General features: G+C 40.8%; 4 protein-coding genes across 4 annotated transcripts; 2 read left to right on the top strand and 2 right to left on the bottom strand.

Moving 5' to 3' along the window:
- Positions 1-2,200: 2,200 nt before the first annotated feature.
- sftpbb (surfactant protein Bb) lies at positions 2,201-6,234 on the top strand. The gene is made up of 11 exons (XM_072387894.1): positions 2,201-2,367; positions 2,574-2,626; positions 2,758-2,832; positions 3,128-3,250; positions 3,325-3,456; positions 3,559-3,639; positions 3,743-3,926; positions 4,661-4,803; positions 4,929-5,009; positions 5,260-5,370; positions 5,914-6,234. Exons 1-11 carry the CDS (start codon positions 2,316-2,318, stop codon positions 5,953-5,955), a joined length of 1,077 nt encoding a protein of 358 aa, XP_072243995.1. The 5' UTR covers positions 2,201-2,315; the 3' UTR covers positions 5,956-6,234.
- usp39 (ubiquitin specific peptidase 39) lies at positions 6,120-11,407 on the bottom strand. Its single transcript, XM_072387893.1, has 13 exons — positions 11,230-11,407; positions 10,849-10,927; positions 10,661-10,755; positions 10,441-10,577; positions 9,600-9,752; positions 9,287-9,512; positions 9,102-9,176; positions 8,851-8,918; positions 7,859-8,047; positions 7,527-7,669; positions 7,213-7,348; positions 6,978-7,064; positions 6,120-6,718 (listed from the first exon to the last, which is right to left on the bottom strand). The coding sequence occupies exons 1-13, from the start codon at positions 11,288-11,290 to the stop codon at positions 6,668-6,670; spliced, it is 1,500 nt and encodes a 499-aa protein (XP_072243994.1). The 5' UTR covers positions 11,291-11,407; the 3' UTR covers positions 6,120-6,667.
- An 82-nt stretch (positions 11,408-11,489) lies between these two features.
- On the top strand, positions 11,490-13,760 carry cunh2orf68 (chromosome unknown C2orf68 homolog). Its single transcript, XM_072387895.1, has 4 exons — positions 11,490-11,855; positions 12,550-12,665; positions 12,753-12,898; positions 12,985-13,760. Exons 1-4 carry the CDS (start codon positions 11,746-11,748, stop codon positions 13,105-13,107), a joined length of 495 nt encoding a protein of 164 aa, XP_072243996.1. The 5' UTR covers positions 11,490-11,745; the 3' UTR covers positions 13,108-13,760.
- A 7,524-nt stretch (positions 13,761-21,284) lies between these two features.
- On the bottom strand, positions 21,285-26,067 carry mat2ab (methionine adenosyltransferase 2Ab). Its single transcript, XM_072387892.1, has 9 exons — positions 25,838-26,067; positions 25,169-25,246; positions 24,952-25,074; positions 24,755-24,867; positions 24,497-24,640; positions 24,115-24,333; positions 23,847-24,029; positions 23,589-23,722; positions 21,285-23,069 (listed from the first exon to the last, which is right to left on the bottom strand). Exons 1-9 carry the CDS (start codon positions 25,929-25,931, stop codon positions 22,967-22,969), a joined length of 1,191 nt encoding a protein of 396 aa, XP_072243993.1. The 5' UTR covers positions 25,932-26,067; the 3' UTR covers positions 21,285-22,966.
- Positions 26,068-27,858: the final 1,791 nt, after the last annotated feature.

Below are 27,858 nucleotides of genomic sequence, written 5' to 3'. Positions count from 1 at the left end.
TGTGGTTCCCGCCACGACCAAGGCTGTGGTTCCCGCCACGACCAAGGCTGTGGTTCCCGCCACGACCAAGGCTGTGGTTCCCGCCACGACCAAGGCTGTGGTTCCCGCCACGACCAAGGCTGTGGTTCCCGCCACGACCAAGGCTGCTCCAGCATTCAGAGCTCCTCCCTCCCACCCTGAATTGGGAACATCTGGGAGCCGTTCCTTGAGGGAGGGGCTGTGGGCTTCACCGGGGGTGGGCCGGGTGGGCTCATCTTTGTCCTCACCTTCACCAGTGGGAACCCGGGCAGATCCACCACTGCTTTCGCCAGTGGGAGGCTGGGCTGACTCTCGTCTGCCCTCTCCTCGCTGCCCTGAAGGGGCGTCCGAGTCGCCGGAGGTCTGGCCATCCGGCAGACGGGCTCCGTTCCCAGGGACCACGTCACCGGAAGTCACCTGACTGCTGTGTCAGGTGGAATCTTCTGAACCTCATTTATGATTCAGTGGGAACTTTTTTTTTTTTTCCACTTCTTTATTTATGTTAACAGGTTTACAAACTGTAAGCTGGAATCACTGAATTAAATTGAATGTTTTGGAATGACCTAAAGACCAAACCTTAATGTTGTTCAAATGCTGCAAACCTTATAAGAATCCATTTAAAATCCAGGTTATTATCCATCCATTCATATATTTTTATTTTTTATTTTTTTTTTTTTGTACCCCATTTAACCCAACTCAGGTTTACGAGGTGGGCTGGAGCCTATCCCAGCTGTTATTGGGCGAGAGGTGGGGTACACACTGGACAGGTCGCCAGTCCTTCACAGGGCCACACAGAGACAAACCACCATGCACACTCACACTCTAGGGTCAACTCTAGGGTTTCTAGGGTCAATTTAGAGTCACCTAACATACATGTTTTTGAATCATGGGAGAAAGCCAGAGTACCTAGAGAGAACCCACATACACATGGGGAGAAGGTGCAGGAACAGGAACCCCCGACAGTGCTAACCACCACACCAGCTTGCAGACCTCCCTATTGTAATGCTAGAGTATATTGGTAAGTTACTTTGAAATATTAGATTTTATGGATGGAAATGTGCAAAAAGCATGACTGAGCATACTGTTAATAAAACAAGGACATGTTAATGGCACATTGCCCTAAATATTAGTGGCACATATCTTTATATTATACTGTTAGAGCTTTATTTTACTAATCAATCATGCAAATTAGGACATATACCGCCATGTACTATGTATACTTTGCATTCTTCCACTGTCGCACACAAAAGTAAAGTATGTAAGAAATTACTTTAAAATTTAATGACTTCTAATTCTGCATTTCTACAACTTTGAATTGTATTTTGAAAGATGCTCGGCACACAACTAGTTATTCCACAATAGTAAACGTCATGTTAACTAATCATGACCAACCCCCTTAAAAGATACTAAGAATTAGTGTCGTTGCAATTACACTCAAGTCAGCCCACATTTAACATCGGCACATTTATTTTTCACCAGGTTATAGCTCCACCTGAGGAATGCAGAAATGTGGGATTATGAAGGGTCTTCATCACCCAAGCGATGAAGCCTGTTAAATCAACCAGGTAAATAAACTACTAATTATCAGATGTTTATTTTTAAGGGAACATTGATCAACGTATTTGCTCAGAACTCAAACTCAGTCACTACGTTTCATCTGTTCTCCTCTGCTCTGCTGCCATCTACTGATGACTTCAGGAGCCTTCATGCACTGGTGCTTTTAAAGAGGTGGAAATGGGAGTTCAGAACTACAAATTCATTTAGCTGTGTTTCTCTTTATTTGCACCTGAGACTACAAACGTTTGATTCAGTGGTTTCATTATGGCCCTTCAAATATGAGCAAATATAAACCATTACTATGGCTGAATCCCCCTTTTAATATTTAATTTCAAATATATGTACATCCCAACATTCAAAACCATGAAAATGGACAAAGACCTACGTTTTGTTCAATTTGCTTCTTTTTTTTAAATTATTTTGTGCGTTGCCCCTAAACAGGTGCGGATTTTTAACAAATGCGACCGCATTATTCACACGCATGTATAGTCATGCGATTTCTGCCGTTTATCATCCACGTGACGTGTTAGTTCCACATTACAGTAAAGAGTTGGAGGCTACCTCGAAGGGATCATTTGGCGTAGCTTTTTAATTTCTGCCAACAGCGCCTGCGCATTAAACATACTGTGGTAATAGGGTGAGACTGACGGGCTGGATTTCCGGTGCGACCCAAACAACAGCGCCGATGCCTTTGTAGGAGACACATCTGCGCTTCATTCCGTCCTGAGCTCCCAGAAACCATGTCATCCTCGGGGGTTGTGCTGGTGATCTTCGCCGTTTCCCTGTTGCCTGGTAAGAAAAACGAGCGGTTTTATGTCTGCGTCTCACTGGCAGCTGACTGGTCGCCATTAATTCTCCAGTCATTGATCAGGTTGTGCAATCTCTGCGGGAATAGTGTATCTATTGTCTAACAATTACTGAAATGTCCATATGTTTGAGATCTCTGTTTGTGGATCTGTGCTTTACATAACTGTCTTTCTCTGTGTGTTTTCCCGAAGGAGACTCCAGATTTATTATTGACCCTTTCTCAGTTATTAGGCAGGAATCTTTGGTAAGCATTTAGGTGACATAAGTGATACTTCTTACTATTTGCAAACCATATTATAAAACGCTGACAAGTTTTAATGAGCAAATGGCTGTAAATTGGAAACGAGTTGTCTCACATTTGTTTCTACATATCAGACAATGGACATCTGTCCAGAATGCAGCCAGATCATCCGTCTGTCCGCCAACATGATTTCCAGCAGTGACACTAAGGTAAGGGAGGGCACACTTTTTACTTTAGTGCTGGGTTTGTGGAGCTGTTTTACAGGGAAACTGTCAGCCACATCCCACCAGATCTGTGTAACGTCTTAACAATGCGAACCTGAAGAGAACATGTCTAATAAAGGCTTTTCTCCCTTGTAAGAAAATGTTGAGTTAGAGAAATTACCGATGTTTAAGCTGCAATAAAATTCAACTTTTTGAAAAAATATATTTAGGATCATCAGGCTATTTGCCCGTTTCCCCGAATGAAGCCTTGCCACTAAAGAGACCACTACTGTGCTTTCAGGTGACTGTGTATGAAACCTTGCACGCTTTGTGTCAGCGCCTCCCAAGAGAACAGTCATCCGAGTGCAGTTCACAGGTGAAGATGTACCTGCCGAAAGTCCTGCAGCAAACACCCGGTCACCTGGTCAGTTTAACCCTTATTTAGAACACTCCGACCTTCAGAGGAAACTTGATTTTAAAGATGATGTGTTTTTGTAGAAACCAGAGGAGATCTGCATGGTTTTTGGACTTTGTGCTTCCAACAAGGAGGAGGAACTGCTGAAACTTTCCCATCACATCACCAATGAAGAAGAAGCAGCCAGTTCTGCACTTGGTGCCGCCGAGACCCAAGTCAGTATGAGAAAGCAGATGTGGAAGATGAAATGGCAGCAGAAGTGAAACTTTGATCTGCATTAAGTGTGTGAAACTCAAGTAACCTGTTCCTCTTTTTAGAAGCTGTTCAACCCAGTTTGCACCCTTTGTGTGGTCTTTATCAAGAAGCTGGAGACGCTGTTGCCCAAAAACATGACTGAGGTGAATCTTTCCTCAGATCATGTTCGCATTGATCCAGACACACACACCCATATCAGCCTTCACTTGGTGTAAAAGTCACTCTCCTCGCCCTCTTTCCCTACAGGGCACTTTAAAGAAGCTCATGGAAGAGGTCTGTGTGCTTCTACCTAAAAGCTACATGGACCAGTGTGATGATTTTGTCGACAAATACGGAGCAGAGATCGTCGAATTTCTTTTAGCGTCAGCTGCACCTCATACGATTTGCATGCTTTTGCACCTCTGCTTGTTTGAAGAGCAGCCTGTTCCAGGTTAGTTACGTCTTTATTTATGGGTCAAGCAGCAAGGTGTGCCTAAGTGTTTTTTTATTTCTTGTTTCTGCCAACGGAATACTTTCAAATTTGGCCTCGGATTCCTAGTTTCCAGGTTTTGTGTCCTCATCTACACCAAACCTGCGACGCTCTGACGTATCAAAACCAGATTTGGATTTTGGACTCAGAACGCCAACTTTATGGCTTTATGTCGGCATACTGCATATTGCCTCACAGCTGTGGATGTGATGGTCTAAACCAAATCATTCTTGTCTCGTAACAACCAAACCCTAGACGTGTCATTTTATTAACCTAAGTAAAATCCAAATTTTTATAGAAAGGTTCGTCTCCATTCTTCAGGAAAAATAGGCCCCCAATGATGCTAAGACCGTGGATCACAAAATGAACAGATTAGATAACAGATTTAGAATTTTATTTTTGGAAAAAACAAACAAAACATTTTCCACAACAGGTACAAAACCACCAAACACAAAGTTAGATCATATCTCAGCAACTGTGTCCCGTGTTCACACCAGACTGTATGTTTGGACAAAGCACCCATTCCTTAGGTTGTCTGAGAAATAATTTGACAACTGAGGGGGCAGTCATGTTACCATGGCGATTGTGCCCTGCTGAACTTCTTGGCCCCTGTGTTTGCACCTTGCAGGTATTAATAAACTTGATCAGAATTTAAGGGTTCCACCTAATCTACGCTCTCTCTCCTGGCTTCGCAGAGGTGCTCCTCCCCTCGGACTGCGAGTCATGCCGCACGCTGGCTGCTCTGAGCCGCTTACACTTGGGACTCAACTCAACTCGGCCTCAGACATCAGCCTTCCTCCAGTCTGTGTGCATCAATCACCCAAATGCCATCCCCAAGGTCAGGCTTTAAGCTTGTGAATATGACACACACTCACATGTATATTTATTTGTTTCTTCACAGCTAATCAACCTATGCTACCCTCCCTTGTTTGGATGAAACAGTTTTTTTTTTTCTTTTTTCAGTGTGACGCTTTCACCAGAATCTACGGGTCTCAGCTGCTGAGGGTTTTGGGAAACCAGATGGATGTTCCTCATGTTTGCGAAGTAAGAATAAGCTTTAGGTTGAATATATAGAACTTTTCTCAAAGGAGAAAACGTAAACTTTTCTATCTGCGAGTCTTCAGGCTCAGAGGGTTCCTCTGAATCAAGTCGTCCTGCAGAAAGTGGCCAACTACTAATCATTGGCACAAGACAAACCTCATGGTTGAAATTAGGACACTTACATAAATGCTATCGTCCCCACTGTCTGGTGTAGCTCATATTCTCGGGATCTTTTGTGTCATCTGTCCTGCAGAGAGCTGACCTGTGCGTTTCTGCAAAAAAGCTGGAGCCGTTGGGAAAGAATCCTTGTACTTGGGGGCCAAGCTACTGGTGCAAAGACATGAAAACTGCTCAGAAGTGTGGTGTAGGTGAAATTCATCATTTCTAATTTAAGTGATTTTCATAAAGACCCGAACAGTCGTCATCCGAAGAAAGAAGAGCAAATGCACGACTTATTCATTGTTTTGGCGTTGGCCGACTACAGTAAGTCACTCCCACCTGAGGGGGGGTACCATCAAACCAGAGCCAGGTGTTTTTCTGTTAACTGTATCAAGCTGCTGTTTGGTAGATTCGGTAAATTTAGTTCGGCAAATGATTCAGGATTGTTGTCTGTGTTTAGTTATCAGCAATACCAAGTTTATAGTTAACAGTGCAAGTATCAGGGTTCAGGTATTGTCAGGTGCACGAGTCGAAAGCTAATGTCAATGTTGATATTACAAGCAACGCAATGGTGTCTTTGTTCCCAGCAGAATAAAACTGATAGATTGCAAGGCAGGAAAAAAATGACTAACCTACATACAATTTAAGCAAAATTGTCTCTTTTCTTGTGCACAAGGCAGCTGTTTGGAAAAGTACTGCGATTCTGAACAACTGGTTTCACATCCCGTTTCTGTGTTCTAATCAACAGAATCAGGTCTTCTGTGAGAAATACATGTGGAAGACGAATTAAAGAAGAATCCTGCCAGAGATGCTGCAGCTCTGAGACTGAACACGTCGACCTACTTGATCAACTTTTAAATGTTTTATAAATGTAATGCACTGATCAGCCGTGGTACAAACCATTTCAATTAAGCAGCTGTAAATGTTCAGAAATATTTCTTTTTGCATGACGTGCTCAGAGACTGAGGCTGGGATTCAGTCAAAAAACATCCGTCTCTGCATGGTTTAAGTGAGCAGTGTTACTATGTATATTGGCTACAGCTATATCGTTACGAATGTAAAAACAAATTGCCACTTTGTCCCAGTCTGCCACAAAAAGAGCTTTCAATGTGTATTACCTGCAATTTGGATGACTGACTCCTTCCACTACCACAGAAACTCTTCTTCTGATGAGATTTCCTCGTATGAATGACGCATACAAATAAAACTGATGATCAAATGAAAAGGTGTGCTGTTGAAACTGACCACACGGACAAAGACGTGTCCTGGAGCTGATTTATTTAGAAATCTCCACTTGGTAAAAAGATAAAACTGTTGAAATAAACTAAAAAAAAAAACAAACATGGAGACGGTTACATTTTTTTGCTTTCTTGTAGCTATGAAGGATGTCCTGTTAACAACGTGATCCCATATTCTATTTTTCCCCTTAATCACTTAAATACACAGTTTATTTCCAAAATGACAAAACTTCTGGCCATCCATTGAGAAATATCCCGCCTCACTTATGCCCCCGTGTGGTTGTTTGTGTCATCACTCTCTTGTCTCTTCCAAATCTGTGACAGATGGGAAAAATATTTTTAATTAGCAAATCTACAAGTACGTGTTAGATTTTCAACCCCAACTGCATGGGGATTTATTGATCACGCTAACATTCCTGCCTTTAAATGTATGAGGGAAAAGCCTATTAACTCAAATAATGAACCATTGGTAGAAAAATCCCTAACAAAGAAACATTTTTTTTTCAGATTTACTGTAGAAGCCATCTATGTTTTACATGGAGAATGTGACGACATGTTCAACTTGTGGAACTACCTGGATGTACGCCTCCGACAGTGTGATCATCTGGGGTAGAATGTCAATCACCTGCAGGTCTTGCATCTCATACCACTTCCCAGTTCCCTGTTTTGTTTTTTATCCAAAAAAAAAAAAACACAAAAAAAAACACAACAATGTGAATTTGTGGTTCTAGGAAAAGTCAGAAAAATAATAAACCCTGGCCCTCTTTTCACTCTTTGAGAGCCTAAAAATTTCAATAGAGACAACTCACATGATGAAGAACGTGTATTCTGTACGCTCCTTCTGTGGGTTTCCCATCATGCACCACGTTTGCAACGAGGTCATAAGTCGTGTTCTTCTCTGTAGTTTGAGCCTCTTCTGTCAGGTACTCACGAAGGTCAACATTCCTGTTCAAGACAAAATAGCAACATGAAAGACACTCATGGGACAAGACATAGCAACCATAAACATGAATTAACGTTATTATCAACTTGCACTTCTTGGTAAGTAGAGACGACTGAACATGAGCTTGTACAAAGTCCATAGAATACATATACACATTTAGAATATATGAACAGCTCTTACGTGATCGGGAAGTTGACAATCGTTGGGTTCTTTTCCACAAAGAAGTTGTTCTTGGTGAATCTTTTGATGCAAAAGATGAGGTAAGGAGGCAGTTTGGTCAACTGGAACCTTTTGAGAAAATTCTCTTTGTAGGTTTTGTATTCCTGAATGTATGGAACAAAAATACACTGACATTAATAACTTCTTTTTTTTTTTTAAAGTACATTCAGTACAGTACATTCATTATACATTCAGCATTCAGTGATAAAGAGAAATGCATTACAGTAGTGGAGCTGAAACAAGCACATCTTCCTTCTGTTCTTGGCTATGAAAGACGGTGAAGGATTCCATACCTTCTCTGTGCTGCCGTTGAACTTGCCCAGGATGTTGAAGAGCGGGACCTGCGGGATAATAAGCTGCTCCTTCTCATCCTTGTACAAGGGAGCTGTTGGGAGGTCAAGGGTCAGAAACAGGAAGGTAGACTCGGACATCTGCTCCTGGTACTCCTCTGTCCCAAGCAACGCCTCTTTTTCCTCAGGGAGCTAGAAAGTTATGAGAAACACTGATTCTTTAGAAAATAAATAACAAATCGTGTACACACATTTCAGCAGAAATCCAAAATTATAGAATTCACAGTAAGTTGATGATGCATTTTCCTTTTTTTTTTTAGATCTTTAATTGTGCATATTTTAATTTGGGGCACGTTGCACGGTGGTGTGGTGGTTAACACCGTCGCCTCACAGCAAGAGTTCCAGGTTTGATTCCCAGCTGGGGCCTTTCTATGTGGAGTTTGCAAGTTCTCCCTGTGTTTGCGTGGGTTCTCTACAGGTACAGGTTCTCCAGCTTCCTCCCATCATCCAAAAACACGCATGTTAGGTTAATTGGTGACTCTAAATTGACCCCATCAGAATGCATGGTTGTTTGTCTCGTTTGTCTCTGTGTGGCCCTATGATGGACCCTATGATGATGGACTGGTGACCTGTCCAGGGTGTAACCCGCCTCTCGCCCGATGACACCTGGGATAAGCTCCTGTTAGAGGACTGCAGGTCTCACATTTCTAAGTTTCATATAGATGCATCGGTAATCCTTGTGTTTTTTAACGGGAAACAAGTAAAGAAAGAAATGTAATGCAGCCGAATCCTGAAGGCAATGGTGAGTCACATTGCTGCTTTAAAATCAGGAAAAGCTTAAAAAAAAATGAATATCACATAAACTGCCTAAAAAAACATGTTCAAACTTAGCACTACTTTCATAGGTCATTTTAAAAGTGTATTTAAAGAAGTCTGGGCTATTTTACTACTAAAAGTGTTGAAGAAGAATTTTCCAACAAGAGTAGGAAGCTCACCAAATCTGGATGTGGAAGTTTCTTGGAGAAGATCCGCATGGAGCCCTGAAATGCTTTCGTAATGATTGCTGTGAGGGCAGAGATAAAAGTAAGGAAGGCCAGGTTAACTCAAGGAAAATTATATGGAACAGTCACATCCAGTCATGCCATTTGAATTCATTCTCAGAGAAAGGAAAAAAAAAAAACTGTTTATCATTAATGCTTGCATTAAGCTATTTAAAGTTTAATGTAATGTACTCTTTTCCACTCACAAGGCTTCTTCTTTGTTCCTCCGAGAGCACCATGTAGAGCATTTAGGAACCACGTCATGAAGTCTACAGCATCACCTGCAGATCAGTAAACAATAAATCAGCCACAAACTCGTCTCCAAACAACAGCGAGTGTTCAAAGCCTCTCTGAGGTCGATGAGTACAGTTTAGGCTCTCTAAAAAATTACCTTGTTTGGTAATTTGGAAGTTCTTCTTACTGCACAGCACTACAGCCTGCAGCATCTCATGGGGAGACACGTGGGCCTTGAAGTTTCTTGGATTCCAAAGTTTGCGCATTAGCTCACCGAACCTCTGCACCAGGAGGAACATTATGTCCCCCGGCGGCCTGCGGATTCCTCTGTAGTTTTCCTCCTCCAGGAAGTAGTTTCGCAAAGGTGGGACATTTGAAAAAGCCTGGACAGAGCAGGCAAATATGAAAACTTTCATATTATTTGAGCTTATGTCAGTCACAAAGAGATCTGCAGCGCCACATTTTCATACCTGTAACACCACGTTGGCATAGTCGTTGGCTTTGATGTTGTTGAGCCCCACAATGCCTGGGAGGTAAGTTGTACCATCATAAGCTCTGTACAGTTTACCTTGCTTGTCCAGTCCTGCGATATGCTGCTTGGTGAAAGTTGGCTTTAACACGTACTGGAGAAGAAGAGGTATTTAGAGTTAGTAACACAAAACTAAAGTTTGGAAACAAAGAAATCAAATTTATCAATATTTTTTACTTTGAATCTTCTCGAAATACATTTTTAAGGCAGGAAGTTCTGACAGCAGACTTTGATCATAGGAAATGGCTGAATATGTAGGAAAGACTGTGGGAAATATGTAAGGAGAGGAAGAAGAAAGATAATAGCAAACTCCAGCACCACTACAAAATATGAAACAATCATTTATGTTGGCAAATTACAACAAAAGTAGGAACGTTCTCACATTGCATGTAGAAATGTGCATTAGTGAAAACTAATTTGTCGAGATTCTCAGTCACCAGCATGGTCAAGTAATTCTTGTAACTCCCTTTTTTTAATGTCAGTTAGGCAACATAATCCACAAATCAAAATAATCAAGTTTCATTTTCTGTCATTATGGTTGAGCTGATCCTAAATGCCAGGACTTTTGAACTTTTTTTGCATTTGTAAAGAGACGCACCAAAAAAATATATTTCAGAAAATATGCAGAGTTCAACAAACAACATCCTACTTAAAAAGCAGCAACCCTCCTCCCTGATATATAGTTTCTGTAAATGCAAGTACTGCTGAATAAACACATTAATTCCAGGTTTGGCCTAGCATAATATGACACTATAAGAATATAACACCATTTCATTTCTCACCGTGATGTCTTCCAGCGATGAATCAATTATCTCATAGTTATCTGGCAGACAGTAAAACTTGAGTGTGTGCAAGTTGAGGAACACATGATGGGTAAACTGTACACTGTGAGTGTATGCGTGAGACTTCAGACCTCTGCCTACATGGGAGAAAAAAACACGACTCAGACCACGTACATCAAGGTGTTTAATCCCTGCTATAAATGTCTAATCGTTTGCCTACCTTGAAAGTATTTCCCACATATGAGGCAAGCATACACATTAATGTGGGAAAGAGAGATGGAACAGAGCTTCTCAAAGTCAAAGTCCAACACACTCCTGCAGGAGGAGAAAATATACAGTTAGCGACGGACGAGGACAGAGCTAACTAACATTTGTTGCTAACATTAGCATTACACATTAAACTCTTGCCTGTTTATTGTGTCAAGATAAGGGCAGTGACGGCTTCTGCGGTCTTCTACAACACGTCCTCGAACTTTTTTGGCTTTCACTGCAACAGCAAGAGATTCATGACTAAACAGTCAACCAAAATTTGGAACAATTAAGTACAAGTTAACTAGCTAAACATGCTAGCAAGCGTAACGTTTGTGGTGGTAAGGGGTGGCTGTTTTAATAACAAGGATATCCTTGAAAAAGCGGTGCATTTTTAGGTAACTAACGGGGATATAATTCAACCCGCCAGCAGTTGACCGGACAGCTCCGTATACAAAATCTAACGCACCGACAGTTAGCAACTATACGAGAATGGCTAACCCAACACAAGACTGACATTAGAGAAAAAAATAGCCTTACCTTCATTATCGTCATCATCGTCGTCCAACTCAACCTCCCTTTCTCGCTTCAAAGAAATCATCACAGTTGTTAACTTGAGATTTTAATATCAAAACAATACGGAGGGACGACAAAACTTTAAGTTATTTGGGACAGATGAATGGCCCTAACGGGGTCTCTCGAAACTCGCGGTGGTTGTGCGTCGTAGAAAACAGAGGAGCACACTAAGACCTAACTCGGAGTTTGACAGTCAGTCATTACAAAAATGTACCCCTGAGCAGATACCAGAGTCAAAAACAATTAATTTATGACAGATGTGAATGTATATAACTGTGTTTGTAATGGAAATGTTATAGTGAACAATACATTTTAACGTATTTAAGTTTTTTATTCGTTTTAAATTTGACCTAACCTCCGGGAATGTTATAGTTGGACAACATCTTACCATTAGCTAGCTATTTAGCTTTTTGTCAGTGCTGTGTTTGGGACTTGCTAGAATTAACTGTCCATAAATACTGCTATTGTAAAGAAACAGAAATGGATATTTTGAGGGATGAAGAGGTAAACGAGCTGAAATACAAACCTGGAGGCCGGCTGGATATGAGCCACGGCTTCCTGCACCATATCCGGAGGAACCAGATTGCTAGGTGATTTGCTTTACCACTGCTAGCTAATGCTAGTAGGTAATGTAACAAGACTGGCGGGTTAAAAACAACAGCCACAAAATCAAGTGATACGTGTTAATTATAAAGTGGCTGAAGGAGAAGGAAGCATGATGGGCAGTAATAAAAACAAACACTTTAACGTCAAAAACAAAACATAATGCATGGTCGCGCAGGCCTGTTGGCTAAAATTAGCCATTGTTTGAAACAACTGTGGCTGAATGCAATGCAAAAATTATTTAAACGTTGTCATGGGGTGAAAATGCACCATTTTGCCGCCTTACATAAAAGACGGAATTCTGGTGAACGTATTTGTGTTCAAATGCATGGTATATCATAGAAAATAATACCTTTGTAAACTTGGCCTGATTGTTCCTAGTGTTTTGGTGATCTTTCACTATTTTATGATGTTGTCAGATCATCAGAAATGTGAAACTTTAAAACAACAAAAATAGAACAACCTCCTTCTTCACTGACACACTATTACTTCATGTAGGACACAAATGCTGTTGTTGCATTTTAGCCAAATTGTATTTAAAACAATTTAGGCCTTCTTTCAAAGGTAGAATTAGACTAGGTTAGAGTGGCAGCTTTGTGATCAAACTACCAACTTAGTCCATTTTTAAACGCTTTTATTTTAACACACAATAATGAAATATTGATATGTTGTCTTTTCAAGAGATGATTATGATAAAGAGGTGAAGCAAGCCAAAGAGCTTCAGCGGCGGAGGCACACCACAACCCCAAGAAAACCTCGTCGACCTGACATCCAAGTGTACCATCCTCGGCAAAGACGTAAGATTGACATGATTCTTTCGAGGTTTCTGCTGAAAAGTACATGGACTTGGGGAAAGATGATAATTGTGTGTGCTACCTTTCCAGACGGTTCAGAGCCAGGGGCTGGTGCTGATGCTGAGGAGTCGAATGAAAGTGGGTCAAGCACAGAGACTGAAACCCATGGGACTGAACTCTTCTGGCTTGACTATCAGGCGGACTCTGGTGCCATTACGTCTTTCCTTGTCCACAAGGTTGATGCGCACTCCTGTGTCCCATAGTTCTATCTCTCTGATCTCCACATCAGTTTTAATTGCCTTCTTGTTTTGCTTTTTTAAAGGGGGATAAACCTGAGAAGGTGGTTGAACGTGTCGCAGCGAAGAACGCACTGGACCCAGCCATGAGGGCAGCTCTAGAGGTTCGACTTCAAAAGGAAATTGACAAAAGACGAGACAAAAGCTGACTTATGCTCTCAAACAGCAGATCGTAATGACGCAGGTCGTGCACATGAAGAAGGGCAATGCTGCATTTTGAAGTTCTGGGCTCTTCCGAAACCTTAACACGGTTGTCTGGTAGGGACATAAAGAGGCCTGTGCTATCCTGCACAGTGGCTGTTGCCAGAGATGACCTACTATCGAGCCATCTTTTGCTTTTAAAAGAGACGTTTTTTTGTTACGTTTTCCCATCCTGGACTGCAGTTGAATATCTCCGGTCACACCACTGGAACCCATTGTACAAGTTCGATTTGACAGGTCATTTGACATCATGTCGTTGCTTTTTTAACTGTTAGATTCAGAGGGAACTCAGAGGGAACTGCATTAGTCGTGTGTCTCTTTTACTAAGAAAGTTCTAGTTTTTATACAGAAAATTAAAATCTTTTTTGATGAAATCCTGTAATTGGAGAAGCAGCCTAACACCAAGTTTAGAAAAATGAGAAATAAGTTTTGTTATTTAGTAAATGAAGCCATAACTTGTTAATGTGATGACTGTGTTTTGTATTTTTCAGTATTCATATTTATTTTGAGTTGTTGAGAGACATTTATTTTTGATACTGTAATATTTTTTGAAAGCAAAAGTTTCCATATAAAATGATGTACACATCAAAAAACAACTGGTTGAATATCTCATGCTCTGATTATTTCTATTCTGAAATATTCATTGTTGAGGGGGGGGTAAATAATTTCTTATTAAATCGCAATCGCAATTTCTAAAAAAAAAAAATCCTAATTATATTATTTTTATATTATTTTTCCAAATCGTTCAGCCCTAAAAGAGACAGACACTCGGTCATCTTCAGTAGAGAGCAGCGCTTCACATCATGTCCTCAGCAGGTGGCAGCATCAGTCAGTTCTGTATCTCTGCCTGCTTTACTTCCATGTGCTTTCTCTACCATTTAGTTTGAGTCTTCTAAAAATGCATTTCATACAATGACATTTTTAATTACCCAAATATGCCATGGTTTTCTAATAGATGTATCTAATAGATACGCCATAAAACACAGAGCTGGAATGGTAAACATGAACTGTTAACATCAGTTATTTTGACTGAAAGCAGGGACATCTCAGACTCTGTTTGTCTGTTATCTTTATGCCTGTGAACTATCGATTAAAGATACACATTTCGGGGAAGAATTGTGTAAATATAGAGAGGTATACTTTTGAGAGTGACATTTGGTTTTGTTTGCTGTATAAACAGTGAATTTGACACAGGATAAGAGCTTACTGTATAACAAGCTGGGGTGACCTCTCATGTGCAGGTCCTGTTCAACCAAGATACTTGCTATTTTTCACATATGTAACTTTAAAAGCCACATGTACATTTCACTTAAAACCTGATGGCAATCAAATGTATATGAACTTAATGTTTTATTAACAAAGGAAAATGAATAATCTAGTTTAAAATTGTGTCAATAGAAATGTCAAGTGATCAAAAATCTTACAGGGAATTAAAACTTCTTCTCTTTTTTCCCACCTGCTCAATGATCACTTCGTAATTCTTGATCTGTTTTCTCACATGTGACTATCCCACGCTACAAAACGGTCGGCCTGTTTAAATTGTGCTTCCAGACAAATTCTCAGGAATTGCAACATGTGTGTTGTAAGATGGAAAGATGGTGGTTGTGAGCGACCTATACTGCCAGAAAAGAAAAAAACGGATCAGATTATAAAAGGTGAAGCACTCCTTTTAAAACACAAAGCAATTACAGTGCATGTGTCAAACCTGTTCTATTAAACCGACAAACCCCTGTGTACATAAAAAGGGAAGACAGCTCCATGGTGCTAACGTTGCCTGGCCATGGAATAACAAAGTTGGTTTTACTTTTGTGCAGAAAAGCTGTTTAATTCACACCATGGCAGGAGATCGACTCATTGTTTTGATTAGAGCTTGAAACTATGCAGACTTAATCCTCTATCCAAATGGCGTGCCAAGACTCCAAAGTGTTATGCAAAACTTTGCCAAGGAGAGGTGGGCTCTGCAAAACCATTGGTCCGACAAAAACACTCCTCTTCAGTTTTGTAAACACCCTCCACCAGCTCACTTTTCCTTCTTCAGCCAGCACGTGACTGAGGTTATGAGAGCAGAGGTGAATTCACATGCCTCCTGCTCACCTGCGCACCAGATCATTTCCAGTTTCCTTGTTTTACAAAGGGCTGAAAACGTGCAAATCCCACCTTCACATCGACCAGCCCACTTTACATAAGCTAAATGTAAAGCCTCCTAACCTAACCTAACCTAACCTCCTAACCTTCAGGCTTTTAAAGCATGAAAGAAATTCATTCAGCGAGGAACCCAGTGGGGCAGACAGGATGTATGATCCTATTAATGTTGTTAAGAAAAAAGGAGGCCCCGAAGCCTGTCAATGGTTGTCAAAATCTCATGTACAGCTGATAAAGACAGGTTCAGCGCCCCCCTGTCATGGCCTACATCACACTGCTAATTATGACTCATTTCTTCTTGTGTCAAATGTTTGAAAACAATAAACCGTCGTTGAACACCAAATTGTTGCTTCTCACGATTTTGTTTAGTCTGTTTGCCAAATATGAGAATGTACATCCTGTTTCATGTTAAACAAATTGGTGACGGCCCAGTTCAGCTGGATGTTACTTTGTTTCCGTACTTTCCATATTGCTAAAAATATATCCACAAGTTATGTTAGTCTCAAAAGGCTCATTCTGACATTTGTATGAGCATCAAAATGAATGCATTCACATTTACTTTTTTTTTATTGTTAGTGGCTCTTACAACCGACCCCAGAGATAGGTGCGGATGAACATAGAATCTATTGTTTATGCACAATAACTGCACATATTTAATCCAGCACTGCTTTGATACCATAGAATCAACATACACACTATTACATAACCGTGGAATCACGTGTAATCATCTGAGCCCTTTTAACCGACATTCAGAAGCTTGCCAACATGTTATGACTCAACACAACCGTATCACATGGTGCCAGTACCCTAACCCAGTGCATCGAAAGTGAAAACAACTCGCTGAAAACACTTTGGAAATGAATCTGCTCACTGGTGACCCCAAAAAGGTTCGAATAAAGTTTCTTTATTTTAGCTACATTCTCATGTGAGAGTTCCCACTGAACCAAAATCAGTGAGAGGATGTTAACTAACGCTAACAGTTTAAAGGGATGTAGAATAATTATCATGTCAAACAAGCCACACGAGGAAACGGTGAGTTTACTTGCTGTAGTACAGTAGGGGAGCCGCTAGCTTCCACACATATTGCATTAGCTGTCACTTAATCTTTGCAGTGAATCCCCCTGACCTCGGCAAAACAGTCAACCTGCTTCTGCCCTCCTCACTGGAACTTCTGCACTGGGTGTAAAAAAAATTGAAGGCACCCTGGGTTGCTATCTTTCAGTCTACAACAATATTTATTCTCAGTACTGTATCAGTATCAGTACTTGGTTTCGATAGTGGCTTGTTTGGTCTTATTTGTACTCTAAGAACAGGTGGTGCCCTTAAAACTTGCTGTTTTAGGAAGAAAAAAAAAGTGGTCTCTTCTTGGTCCCAGAGAAATAAATCATGCTGTATACCTGAAACAAAATCCAAATCAGTACCATAAGCCAAAATGACTGTAGTGGATCTGGTGGATCGATGCTTCAAACCTTTATCTTAGTATGTATGTTGCAATGCTTAAGTATACCACAGCCTTTATCATCACATCAAAGGGCAGTTCAGTAGTAGCTGGCAGACTGTGTCAGTGTTACTACACGGTTGTAGTAGTGAGCGATCTTGCCCATTCATGGCTGTGATAGTGTAGCCCGCCCCCTGAACAGCTAACATTCAGTTAAATATAAAGGTTTGGCTGAGGCAGTGTAAATTCACAGCTGCTGTAGCTGGTCTTTGATGGTGTAACTTGAATCGTAGCGAGAGCTCGGGCGCACTGTAAGTGCAGTGATGTGTGGGGTCAGATTTCAGGGTAAAGAAGTACAAACTTATTTAAAGCCAAAGAAGACATTTAAAGGGGAGAGGTTAGCAGTTAAGCGTCGCTGTTTCTGTAGATGTTCTAACATTTTTGTAGTTGTGAGAAATTTGTTTTACGTGTGAGAGTTTAAATTCAACCTTCAAAAGCATTTATGACAATTTGTGGTTATACGAGAGAATCAAGCATATGATGAAGTCCTGCGGGGTCAAAATTTCTTCGAATCAAACCATCGAAACCATGTGTTATCTTCAAATATTTGGTGCTGTCATATTGTATCACAATGTTTTCAAGTCTTTTTTCAGAGGACTAAAACTCTACACTGAGTGTGCGGACGTGAAAATGCTCTCAGTAATTTAGAAAGGTGGAAACATTTCTGTGTGACAGCAACGTTAAGTTATTTATGGTCAAACAACTCACTGAACTCACCAACTAGGAGCCTTTTTGAGAAACTTTTTAAGCTTGAATGAACCCTCTAAGACCTCCACACTCTCCACTGGCACTACAACAGCTTAATCAATTTTGCGATTCTCCTCTAATTGCACTTTTCTTTATTTATAAAGAAATAAATCATGCTGTATACCTGGTGCGAGTGAAACAAAATCCAAATCAGTACAACTTTTCTTTATTTATAAAGTGTAGTGTACGTGTTATCGCTGTGTAAAAAGTTTGGGCATCCCTTTCACAAATTATAAATTTTGTTGAATTTTGTGGCAGACGGGCACCACAAAGTGTACCTTTCTGAGTGTAAATTCAGTTTTCTGGATTAAAAAATAAAAAAATGCTCCAGGTTTTTGTAATAAATGACTGAAAATGCATCATTCTCCTAGTCTGCAGCATGTCCCACAACTCACTTCAACAATCTACAAATGTGTTATTTCCTCAAGGGTGCCCAAACTATTGCCTTCAACTCGAACATGTTCATTCCAACATGGTAATTATCTTTGTTTCTGCCTCAAGCACTGATAAGCATGCCCGGCCCAAACTCTCAGTTCACATTCAGCCACTTTCTCACAGCTGGTGTGAATGACTGGGATTCCTGTGGTTACCTGACGGAATACCTCGCATCACGTTGCCTTCTTCACAAATTAGTTTCAAAGCTCCACAGACGTGCTCAGTTTCATTCATCTGAATTCATTCATACATGTACACCATAGTACAAAATCCAGATCAAAACACAACACTGGACAGAACCCGCCAACGTAACAGGGGAAAAAAAGCAGAAAAATCCACAGTTTATGTTTAGCTCTAACACTACTACCTGAAAGAGGATCAGGGTTGCTTTAACGCCAGTTTGCATTGCTCAGATATTCTACCTTTAACTTCTGCAGGTGTATGTTGACATAGCTTCTCCAGTGTTTAAAATATGCACATTCACATACACATCTTGCACTGATTACGCGGCTGAACCGTGGAGTCATGTGACCACAGATCACGTCTGCAGTCTCTCTGTGCATCTGAGATGAGGTTGCATCCAAAGTTCATAATAATACAGCTTTAAGTCACATTTTTGGTCACACCGGGGGACTTGGTACTCATGAGCTCATGGGGACATGTTGTTCACGGTGAAAAAAACCTGAGGGTTGAGTTTTAGCCATAGTCTTCACACAGAGAGACTCTCTGGAGCTTTTCACTATTTTGTTGCACTTTGGATGTTGAAAAATGTAATTTCTTTGTTTTTAAGTGATCGATGATCCTGCGATTGAGTTTTGCATAATGTTGTAAACCATAACCCATCCTTGCTTGGGAAGGCTCAGCCTTTGGTGGATGCTCCTTTTACACCCAACCCTGACAGCCTTACCCGACACCCACTTATCTGCTTATTGTACAATTCTCCAGAATGGTACGACTTGTACTTTTCTGTAATCTTTTCTGTCCTTTGTGTCTCGAACAGTCTGTTCGAACAGAACTGTCTTGCAGCAAAGTCTCGATTTGTTTCGAATATCTAAATACATAATTACAATACATAATTCCGAGCTTCTCTTTCTCCTTATGAAGGCATGAAGTTGTTTTCAGCTGCCTTGATGTTTAAATTGTTAAACTGAGCCCCTAAACAATCAGTATAATCTATGAATTAAGCTCATGTATACATTTTAAACCTAATGTTGCTGAGTGGATGACTGAATGGTAAAAGAACTGACAAACATTTGTACTAAAAGTTCTGCCTACATTTTTCCTGGGTTCACAGAAATGCAGAGTTGATCCCACGAGGTCAGCCTGACCATGTGATCTTTGTGCTCGCGCAGTTAGGGCAAACTGTAACTATTTATCTGTTACCATTTAATAGATTGGACAAATCTTTGTTTGCTGTCCTTGACTATATCAGCTACAGTTTAAGAGATTTGACCCCAGACAAGTCGTGACAACCTTTTTTTTTACACTTTGAGCTCGCATACAGATGAAACACATCGTTCTATGTATTTCGTTTATCTATCTGCACACGAGGAACCTGTTTCAGCACTTTAAGCGTCGCACGTGTCCATTTCATCCGTTATCTCAGCTTTTTTTGCAAGTACCACAGTGGCAAACCTGTTTTCGATATTATTAATTGAGACTTTTACTTCAGTTCAGTTCATTTTCGCTCAGGTACTAAATTTGTTCCATCAAAGCGCACCACAGGCATTCAAGTCACGTTTTAAACTATTTAAATAAGAACCCTATGTCATGTATTTAGTATACATTTTATTGATAAAGTAACAAAGCAGTAAGAGCTAAGTTGAAAAAATTATTTTGGCAGCTTTCTTTTAGGGGATATGGATGAAAAACATGACAAAACGCCTATCAGAGCTGATTGTACAGGTCATCATTATCTGTAATCGAACGATCAAAAGTGACACTGTGCTGCTCATGATGTCATTGTTGAACAACGTAATTTGTCCTAATGTCTTTGAAAACAGCAACGTATCTTTTTTCCTACAGATTCTTTACACAGTTTGATACTAAACTTCAGAAAGTGCTTTATCTTTCTTTACCATTTGCTGAATTTGCTGTACTCGGTCTTACATTTTATTTTAGGTCTTATTTAAGACACGTCATGCGATGTCTTTATGCATGCGTCACACCAAATTATATCTCGATGTGACAGACGTTGCTGGCTGAGGGGTTGTGAAATTGCCAGTTGCCTGTTTCTGCTCTGCCGTGGCCAATCTCTGCTTTCAAAGTTCCATTCGAAAATGTGTGGCTTCTCCCATTGACCAGATAAACCTTCCCTTAAAATGGCAGTTGTCCGTGACCCTAAGGCTAACACTGATGACCTGAACCGTGTGGGTAAATTGTTAACTGCACACACATTTAATGAGACACGTGGGTGCCTTGAAGGACAAACTTTTGTAAAAAGTCTGAACTACTACACTAAAACAGCTCAATATTCCAAATTTCAACACCGTCTTTGCCTCTCCATCAATAAAGTCTTCTGAGAATTGCGGCTTGAGAAGGAAATCGGCGTAGTTGAGTCGAAGTTGCACTTTGGATGGCATAAATATTCTTTAACTGACGCCATCTGTAAAATCTATTTTTGGACAACAGCTGAGTAAAGCAGCTGAGAAGACCACCAAATTCAAACAATGTGCAAACACCATTTTTTTTCAACTAAGTCTAATTTGTTAATACACTTAAAATGTCTGATTAAAAACTGACAAATGCACTTTTGACACAAGGAAAAATAACCGAATGATGTAGTCTTATTTTGTAGTGTGTTCTAGGTAGTATGTGCTGCATTTATTATTTGTTACTTTATCTTGTCCTTCACATTTCAAGTAGTCTTGGACACATGTATGGCCTACATTTGGTAGAAATCGAATTTAAGCCCATCAATCATCCTGAAACCACCCACAGTTAGTGGCCCAGCTAAGAACTTCATTATACGGCTACAAAATACATGGAAGATGGGTTATATACAGCCCCATTGTTCCGCTAAACATGCAAATCTGTTGAGGCTTTGAAAAATACCTCAGACACCGTACAACCAAATGCATGCTAACCTCAAAGACAACAGCTGTCACAAATGACAAAGTCGACCTACTGTTGCACTCCGAGTCCATATAATTTGGAAATTAAACAGTGGTAACAGACTCTAAAGACATTTATGGAGTTAAATATTGGCTATTTGTAGATGAGCATTTGTAAAAGCGAAGCATGAGAAACGCACGTCTGATGTGAGATGTAAGAAACCTAAGAAGAAAACTCAATGAGACAAAGTATTATGGTGAGTAGTTTATTACAGAGCATCAGAAAACTACCCATCCAGACACGAAGCACGTTACACTGAGCTACTTGTTCCTCTGGAAGTTGAAAGCAGGGAAGGGGGTAAAAGCAAATGGGAAGTAAAGGAAGTAGAAAAGGCACTCTTACACTTACTGTAGTCAACCAGATGACCTCCGAGTAGTCAAAGGGAACAAACCCAAACTATCCCACTCACAGGATGGCTGTGTAAACAAGGCTGGTTTCTCTGTACCACACCAGCCAAATGCTGCCATCACGTCAATGAGGATAGACAAGAGCCAAACAATTGCACAAGGCATTTTAATGGGATTTCAAAACTAACCCAGCTAAAAAAGGTGAAATGAAATCTGGTGTTCAAAAATAAAAAAGGTTGCAAAATAGTCGTTTACTAGAGGCAGACCAAAGCTTTTCTGTACAACACTCTGGGACCTCAAGTCAAACACTGAAGAGAAAAAAAAAATCAAGTCAAAAGGAATTCAAGATTCAATAACCACGTCTGTTTAAAGCTGCCATCTGAAACTTCAGCTTCTCTGTATCCACGCAGAGTTTCAGAGAACAAATAAATAGTGTTGAGGTGCGATTCCTAACCAGTAAGACTGTCGCAAAGAGCACGCTCCTTTAAGATAGCGATGGAAACAGGTTTCTCTGTAGCTACACCTGCCATCAATAAGCTTAAGGAGCACACGGGTCTTTAGTCACTTCACAACTTAAAAAGCATGGGAAACTACATTTAAAAAAGGACCAGTTTAAAATTTAACTTCAATGCATAAACAAGCAAAGTTTCCCCATCTTATCAAGTATATCCAATACCTCTGCAGACCCGAGCAGTGACATAGCAGCTTCTGACTTTTCTGTATTACATCAGAAAACTGCAAAGGTCTGTAGGGGCATCCGAGGCCTTATGCTCATTTGAGCTCATATGATTAGGATTTGGCTCGCCCCTTAGCCTGCAATGCATAGCATTATTGAAGAACAACCCTTGAATTTCAATTGTGCCACTCTAGCATCCTCCATAACGATGCAGGAATAAAACCACCAAAAAAAAAAAAAAAAAAAAAAAAAAAAAGATAAAGAACACTGGGCCAAGGAATAACTTTACCAGACTGACAAAAGGAGGAATGTTTAGAAAAAAAAAAATCTGAATTTTAGAAGGTAGTGCTTGATAAGAGGACCCCCCCAGTGACCAAATGATGCATTCAAATTAACTTGTTGACTCTCTGATGGCCTCAAACGTCTCATCTGTAGCACCAGTAAATTAGGAGGGGCATCTCAGATTGACAAATAAGCAACCACAATGACACTGAAGATACTGACAAGAGTGGAATGCCAAAATGAGAACCGAACGCAGCTACCGAGTGACTACTACAAGAAGCAGGGCGACCCCAAGACGAGAAAATATGAAGTACTACAATGCACGAGTTCTTGGAACCCATCTAATTCTTTAAAACATCAAGTTTCTGAGGCATACCTCTTAGGACCCAGCACGACCGTGCAACCAGCAGAAAACAGTAACAAGACAGAGGGAGAATGGAGGGAGGAAGGGAGGGAGTCATGTGTCATAGCATAATGAGAGGGAAAGAAGTGCATTTCACCCCTGGGACCTTGGAGGCTTCTCTGTAGTATACACCAACAAGCCTGGGGGGAAAAGCTTAACAGGTTTAGTATTTAAGTTTTTTGGGCACCTCCCATGGGAAGGCGTCCCGGCCAAAGTGGCCGTAGGCTGCGGTCCTCTGATAGAAGGGCTTCTTCAGATCCAGCTCCCTGGAATACATAATCAATATGTTTAGCAGCATTCACACCCGATGACCGTGCACACATTCATACTGTTCACAGAAGCTGACGGGATGAGTCATGAGCGACCATAAGGAAATTGCTGCTAAAGAGGGAAACGGGAAGCTCAACACTTACCCTGCCAACCAACAGGACACTGCTGCTTGCAGATGGAAACCAGTCTCATCCAATTTATAAAAACGCTTGTCTACCTGAGATGTATGCTCCCAATTCACTTTAACAAAACACACCCACCCTAAAGAAATAGCACCCCCCCCCAAACATACATCCACCCGTGTAACATGTAATTTAGTTCGCCAGATAATTTGAACTAAAACTCAGTTTTTGATAACAATAAGACGAGGTGCCAATGGGATCTTACTTAACTCTTATAGATGGATTAAGTTAACTTAATCCCAGACGGACAATCCAATAAAGACAAGTAAGGCACTGGAAACATGAAGGACCCAGCAGCGGCTGTACCACTGAGTGTCAGAGGTTAAACATTACCTGACAATGACTCCAGGACGGAGGTCAAAGTTCTTCTTCACAATGTCAAGCAGCTCCCTCTCACTCTTGTTTGAAGTCCCATAGTGGAAGATAGAAATAGATAGGGGGTGGGCAACTCCAATGGCATAGGCCACCTAATACAGCACACAAATGTATTATATCAAGCATCAAAGAAACAAACAGAAAAATTCAGGGAGGAACCTCTTGCAGACCCTCGCTCTTCAGTAAAGACTGAATGATGCTAACACAACCACTTACCTGGACTAACACTCTCCTGCAGAGCTCAGCCTTCACCAGAGACTTTGCCACCCAGCGTGCAGCATAAGCAGCAGAGCGGTCCACCTTTGTGTAGTCCTTCCCAGAGAAGGCTCCACCACCATGGGCTCCCCAGCCTCCATAGGTGTCTACAATGATTTTACGCCCAGTGAGCCCAGCATCTCCCTGTAAAAGGAGTTACTCGGGTCAGTAACTTGGGGTGAGTGGGGTGTTTTATGTTTCTCTTACAGCCTTGTGTTGCGATATTTACCTGCGGGCCTCCAATCACAAATCGACCACTGGGTTGCAGGTGGTAGATGGTGTCATCATCCAAGTAGATGCAGGGAACAACACACTTAATGACCTTCTCCTTCAGAGCATCCCTCATCTCATCCAGGCAGATATCCTCATCATGCTGAACAGAGATGACAATCGTGTGCACTCGCACAGGGAGCATGGCACCACGGTCCTGGCGGTACTGCACAGTAACCTGCGATTTTAAAATGATAAGAGTGTAAACAAACCACCAAAAACAATCTACATCAGAACGTGATGATTTATTTACCCAATCGGACACGGTTTAGCGGTCTTCTACAAATGCATAGAGCAAAGCTCCAGAATGAAAAAAAAACACCACTAGTTTGAATGCTCACCTGTGTCTTTGAGTCTGGCCGGAGCCAAGGAAGGGTGCCATTGCGTCGCAGTTCTGCCATCTTAGCATTCAACTTGTGGGCAAGGACAACGGTGAGAGGCATACACTCTTCGGTCTCATCGGTTGCATAACCAAACATCAAACCCTATAAGATAAGACCATCAAGATTATATATATATATAAAAATAAAATAAAAATCCCGTAGATTGTAGTTTGAGAACACCCAGAGCAAACCAAAACATTGATGGACACTACTGACCTGATCCCCAGCTCCAACATCCTCCTCATTGCGGTCAATATGGACACCTTGGGCAATGTCGGGAGACTGCTGCTCCAAGGCCACAAGAACATTGCAGGTCTTGTAGTCAAAGCCTGTGCAAAACACAGCTGTTGATCAACACCAAAATTTGCACAGCTAACAAAAGCCTGATCCATAAATACAACTAAATACTGAACCTTTTGAGGAGTCATCATAGCCAATTTGGCGAATGGTGTCACGCACAACTTTCTGGTAGTCCACGGTGGCGTGGGATGTCACTTCACCAGCCAACAGGATCATCCCAGTCTTGGCAACAGTCTCTAGATTAGGGAACACAAATACAAGTGAGCACAATCGCAACCATAAAACTTTTTAGATCCCCACATGGAAAACTAAATTCAAGGGCGTTCTCACCGCAAGCGACTTTGGCATCAGGATCCTGCTTGAGATGGGCGTCGAGGACTGCATCGCTGATCTGATCGCAGATCTTGTCTGGAAGACGTAATAAAAGATGAAAATCCATTCCATAATGAAAAAATAAATAAATCACATCACCGACCCTAAACAAAGGTTGAATCAACAACGCCATCGGCCCCGTTTTTGTGGTTAGGGTCTTAACAGTCGCCATTTCAGCAAATACACGTGTGATGAGAAGGGGGAGCGCGCGCAACGGGACCGGAAGCCAACCACGATATAATCTAGTTATGAACACTGTATTAGTTACATCAAACCGTCTTTACAACTGAATATCCACAATGCTCCATTTATTTGCCCAAATCACAACGTTAGCAGGCACCAGGCCCCACGTGCATAATCAGGAGATCCAACATCTTTCGCTAGCTAACCTTAGCTAGTAGCGCGTGCTCAGGAGACCGGCCCAACAATAATCACGATGGAGAAAAGGCCGTAATGTACGTAATACGAAAGTCTACAACTACGTTTAACTGCATATATCAAATGTTACATTTACAACGTGAGGCGCAAACGGCGTTGTAAAAAAAATAAAAATAAAAAATAAATAAAATCAATAACAAATGTGAGGTCATGAGACGGGAAAAAAGATGCCGGCATGTCGGTTCTTACCAGGGTGTCCTTCTCCGACCGATTCTGAGGTGAACAAGAAGCAGTCTTCGTCGATGAGGGAGTTATGAAAACCGTTCATTTGTCCGTTCATCATGTTAACGACTGGTTATTGGTACAAGAAGATAGACTAAATGTCAAGTTGGTATCAAACTAACTGAACGTTTTTCCTTATTTCGGCAGCGCCTCGTGCACCCTCTTTCTTCTATTAAACCAGAGGTCAACTGATTATCCTGCTGTATCCAGCGCTTTGGCGCAGAGCTCCACCATTTATACTGTGTAACCGGACGTAGTGACGTAACGAGGAGGTGGACCAAACCGTTGAGCCTATCGAGGGGCGGCACCAACTGTAACCTAGAGGGCATCACCGAATCCAAATTTGACCGAGATCACGTGCTCGCAAAATATCACAAAGAAACTTGAGCCGGTCATGGTGCGGCTTTTACCTTAAAAATGACTTAAACGCGCGTGGTATTTGTGAGAATCGTGGTGAAATGAGAAGTATGCAAATCTGTCCAACATGTTGTTATGTACCTACCCATTCTTCTAGTATTTCTTCATTCCATTGTCTTGGTGGTGTGAGTGCACTAATGACAAAACTCAAAGACAAATACCAAAAAAACTATTTTAAAACTAATATTAATCTACCTCCAAATCATCAACATCAGCCTTTTAACCAAAATAACTACCTGAAGAAGGAAGGATTGGTCAACACTTCATGCATTGTAACAATCGTAAGAAAGTTTTGAAAAATTAAACATTATTTGCTTCATGCATTTTAATCTTTACCATGGATTTTATTTATTTATCTTTTTTATCTTATAATATACTCCTATTGGCTTAGCAGGTGGTGTGTTAGCAGGTGGTGTGACTTATAACTTAAACTTAAAAAATATTATCATACATGGACCACACAAGAAAATAGGTGTTTCCCTGAAACCGCTATCAATCTTTGTTATAAACCAGAGCCCACATAATTAATCTGATAAGAAGATAATCTATAAAGAACATCACAAAATGTGAACATCATAAAATCTGCCTGGTGACGCAGCCAGATTAACCTGGAAATACATTTACTGCAAAGGGAAAACTTGGTTGTGGAGTGAAGAGTCGATGCTGGTGATATTCTATCTGAACATAATTTGATTATATCATGTTACAAAAGCCCCATGTCCCTCTTATACCTCAGGCCATGTTGTGTAATATGATCAAAAGCTGCGACTGTGTGCATATGGTGCCTCGGGTAGGTCAGAGATGGGTTTAATTAATTTCTTCAGAATGGCTTGTTTACTTTGCTTGTAGCCCTCAAACAAGATTAAGTGAATTTGAGGAAACCAATTAAGAGGACTATTTGTCTACTTTCAGTGTTGGAACAATATATTTACTCATAAAACATTTCAGTTTGTGTTGTGCACAAGTTTTAGCTGAGACATATGCTGTGGCAGGGGAAAGTTAACCTATTTCAAATGCAAACATCATTAAGACAGTGCTGACGAGGATTATTGCTCAAACACCTTCTTCTACTGGGGAAAATTAAGTTCCCATTTTGTAGTTTTGCTAGAAAAAGTCTTTAAAGGAGACAGCTCACACGAAAAACCTCATTTTAGACAACAAATTCTCTAAATCTTCATTATTACCTGGGTTTGTAATGTGTCACTGGACCAAGTAACACAATCCCGGAGCAGTGTTGCATCAGTTGCAGCACATTCAGCATGAATTTGCACAAAGGACACTTTAGTTTCAAAGAATAAAAGGATGATGCAAGGCAGACTTGATGTTGCCACCTACAGGATGTGTTGTAATTCCTAAATTAGTGAGTAAATGATAGCATAAACAATGATCACTCAATAATAAATGCTTGGTTAACAGATAAATAAGATACTGGATGTCTATTGTAATGTTGGCAACCCCTAAGAGAAGTGCTGTTCTTTTATTTAACAGAAGAAATACAAGTTAGGGACTATATTTTCACTGATGACCTTTATGGTGACTGGCCAAGAGAGATTTGGCATGCTCATGAGTCA

Source organism: Leuresthes tenuis, unplaced genomic scaffold (assembly GCF_036924035.1).
Source record: "Leuresthes tenuis unplaced genomic scaffold, fLeuTen1.0.hap1 SCAF_6, whole genome shotgun sequence".
Taxonomy (NCBI): Eukaryota; Metazoa; Chordata; class Actinopteri; order Atheriniformes; family Atherinopsidae; genus Leuresthes; species Leuresthes tenuis.
Note: the sequence above shows the minus strand (reverse complement) of the source record. Positions and strands in the feature narration are given on the sequence as shown.

Bases quoted from the DNA above. Each gene is read 5' to 3' on its own strand.
- cunh2orf68 (XM_072387895.1), top strand. From the start codon at position 11,746: ATGGATATTTTGAGGGATGAAGAGGTAAACGAGCTGAAATACAAACCT. The intron at 11,856-12,549 runs GTGATTTGCTTT...TGTCTTTTCAAG, and splicing joins CGGAGGAACCAGATTGCTAG to AGATGATTATGATAAAGAGG. The intron at 12,899-12,984 runs GTTGATGCGCAC...GCTTTTTTAAAG, and splicing joins CGTCTTTCCTTGTCCACAAG to GGGGATAAACCTGAGAAGGT.
- mat2ab (XM_072387892.1), bottom strand. From the start codon at position 25,931: ATGATGAACGGACAAATGAACGGTTTTCATAACTCCCTCATCGACGAA. The intron at 24,334-24,496 runs GTGAGCATTCAA...TTAAAATCGCAG, and splicing joins GGCCAGACTCAAAGACACAG to GTTACTGTGCAGTACCGCCA. The intron at 23,723-23,846 runs GTAAGTGGTTGT...GTGCTGTATTAG, and splicing joins GCAGGAGAGTGTTAGTCCAG to GTGGCCTATGCCATTGGAGT.
- sftpbb (XM_072387894.1), top strand. From the start codon at position 2,316: ATGTCATCCTCGGGGGTTGTGCTGGTGATCTTCGCCGTTTCCCTGTTG. The intron at 2,368-2,573 runs GTAAGAAAAACG...GTTTTCCCGAAG, and splicing joins CGCCGTTTCCCTGTTGCCTG to GAGACTCCAGATTTATTATT. The intron at 3,927-4,660 runs GTTAGTTACGTC...CTGGCTTCGCAG, and splicing joins TGAAGAGCAGCCTGTTCCAG to AGGTGCTCCTCCCCTCGGAC.
- usp39 (XM_072387893.1), bottom strand. From the start codon at position 11,290: ATGATTTCTTTGAAGCGAGAAAGGGAGGTTGAGTTGGACGACGATGAT. The intron at 10,756-10,848 runs GCAAGAGTTTAA...CTCCTCCTGCAG, and splicing joins TATCTTGACACAATAAACAG to GAGTGTGTTGGACTTTGACT. The intron at 9,177-9,286 runs GTAATTTTTTAG...ACTGATCTGCAG, and splicing joins CTTCCAAATTACCAAACAAG to GTGATGCTGTAGACTTCATG.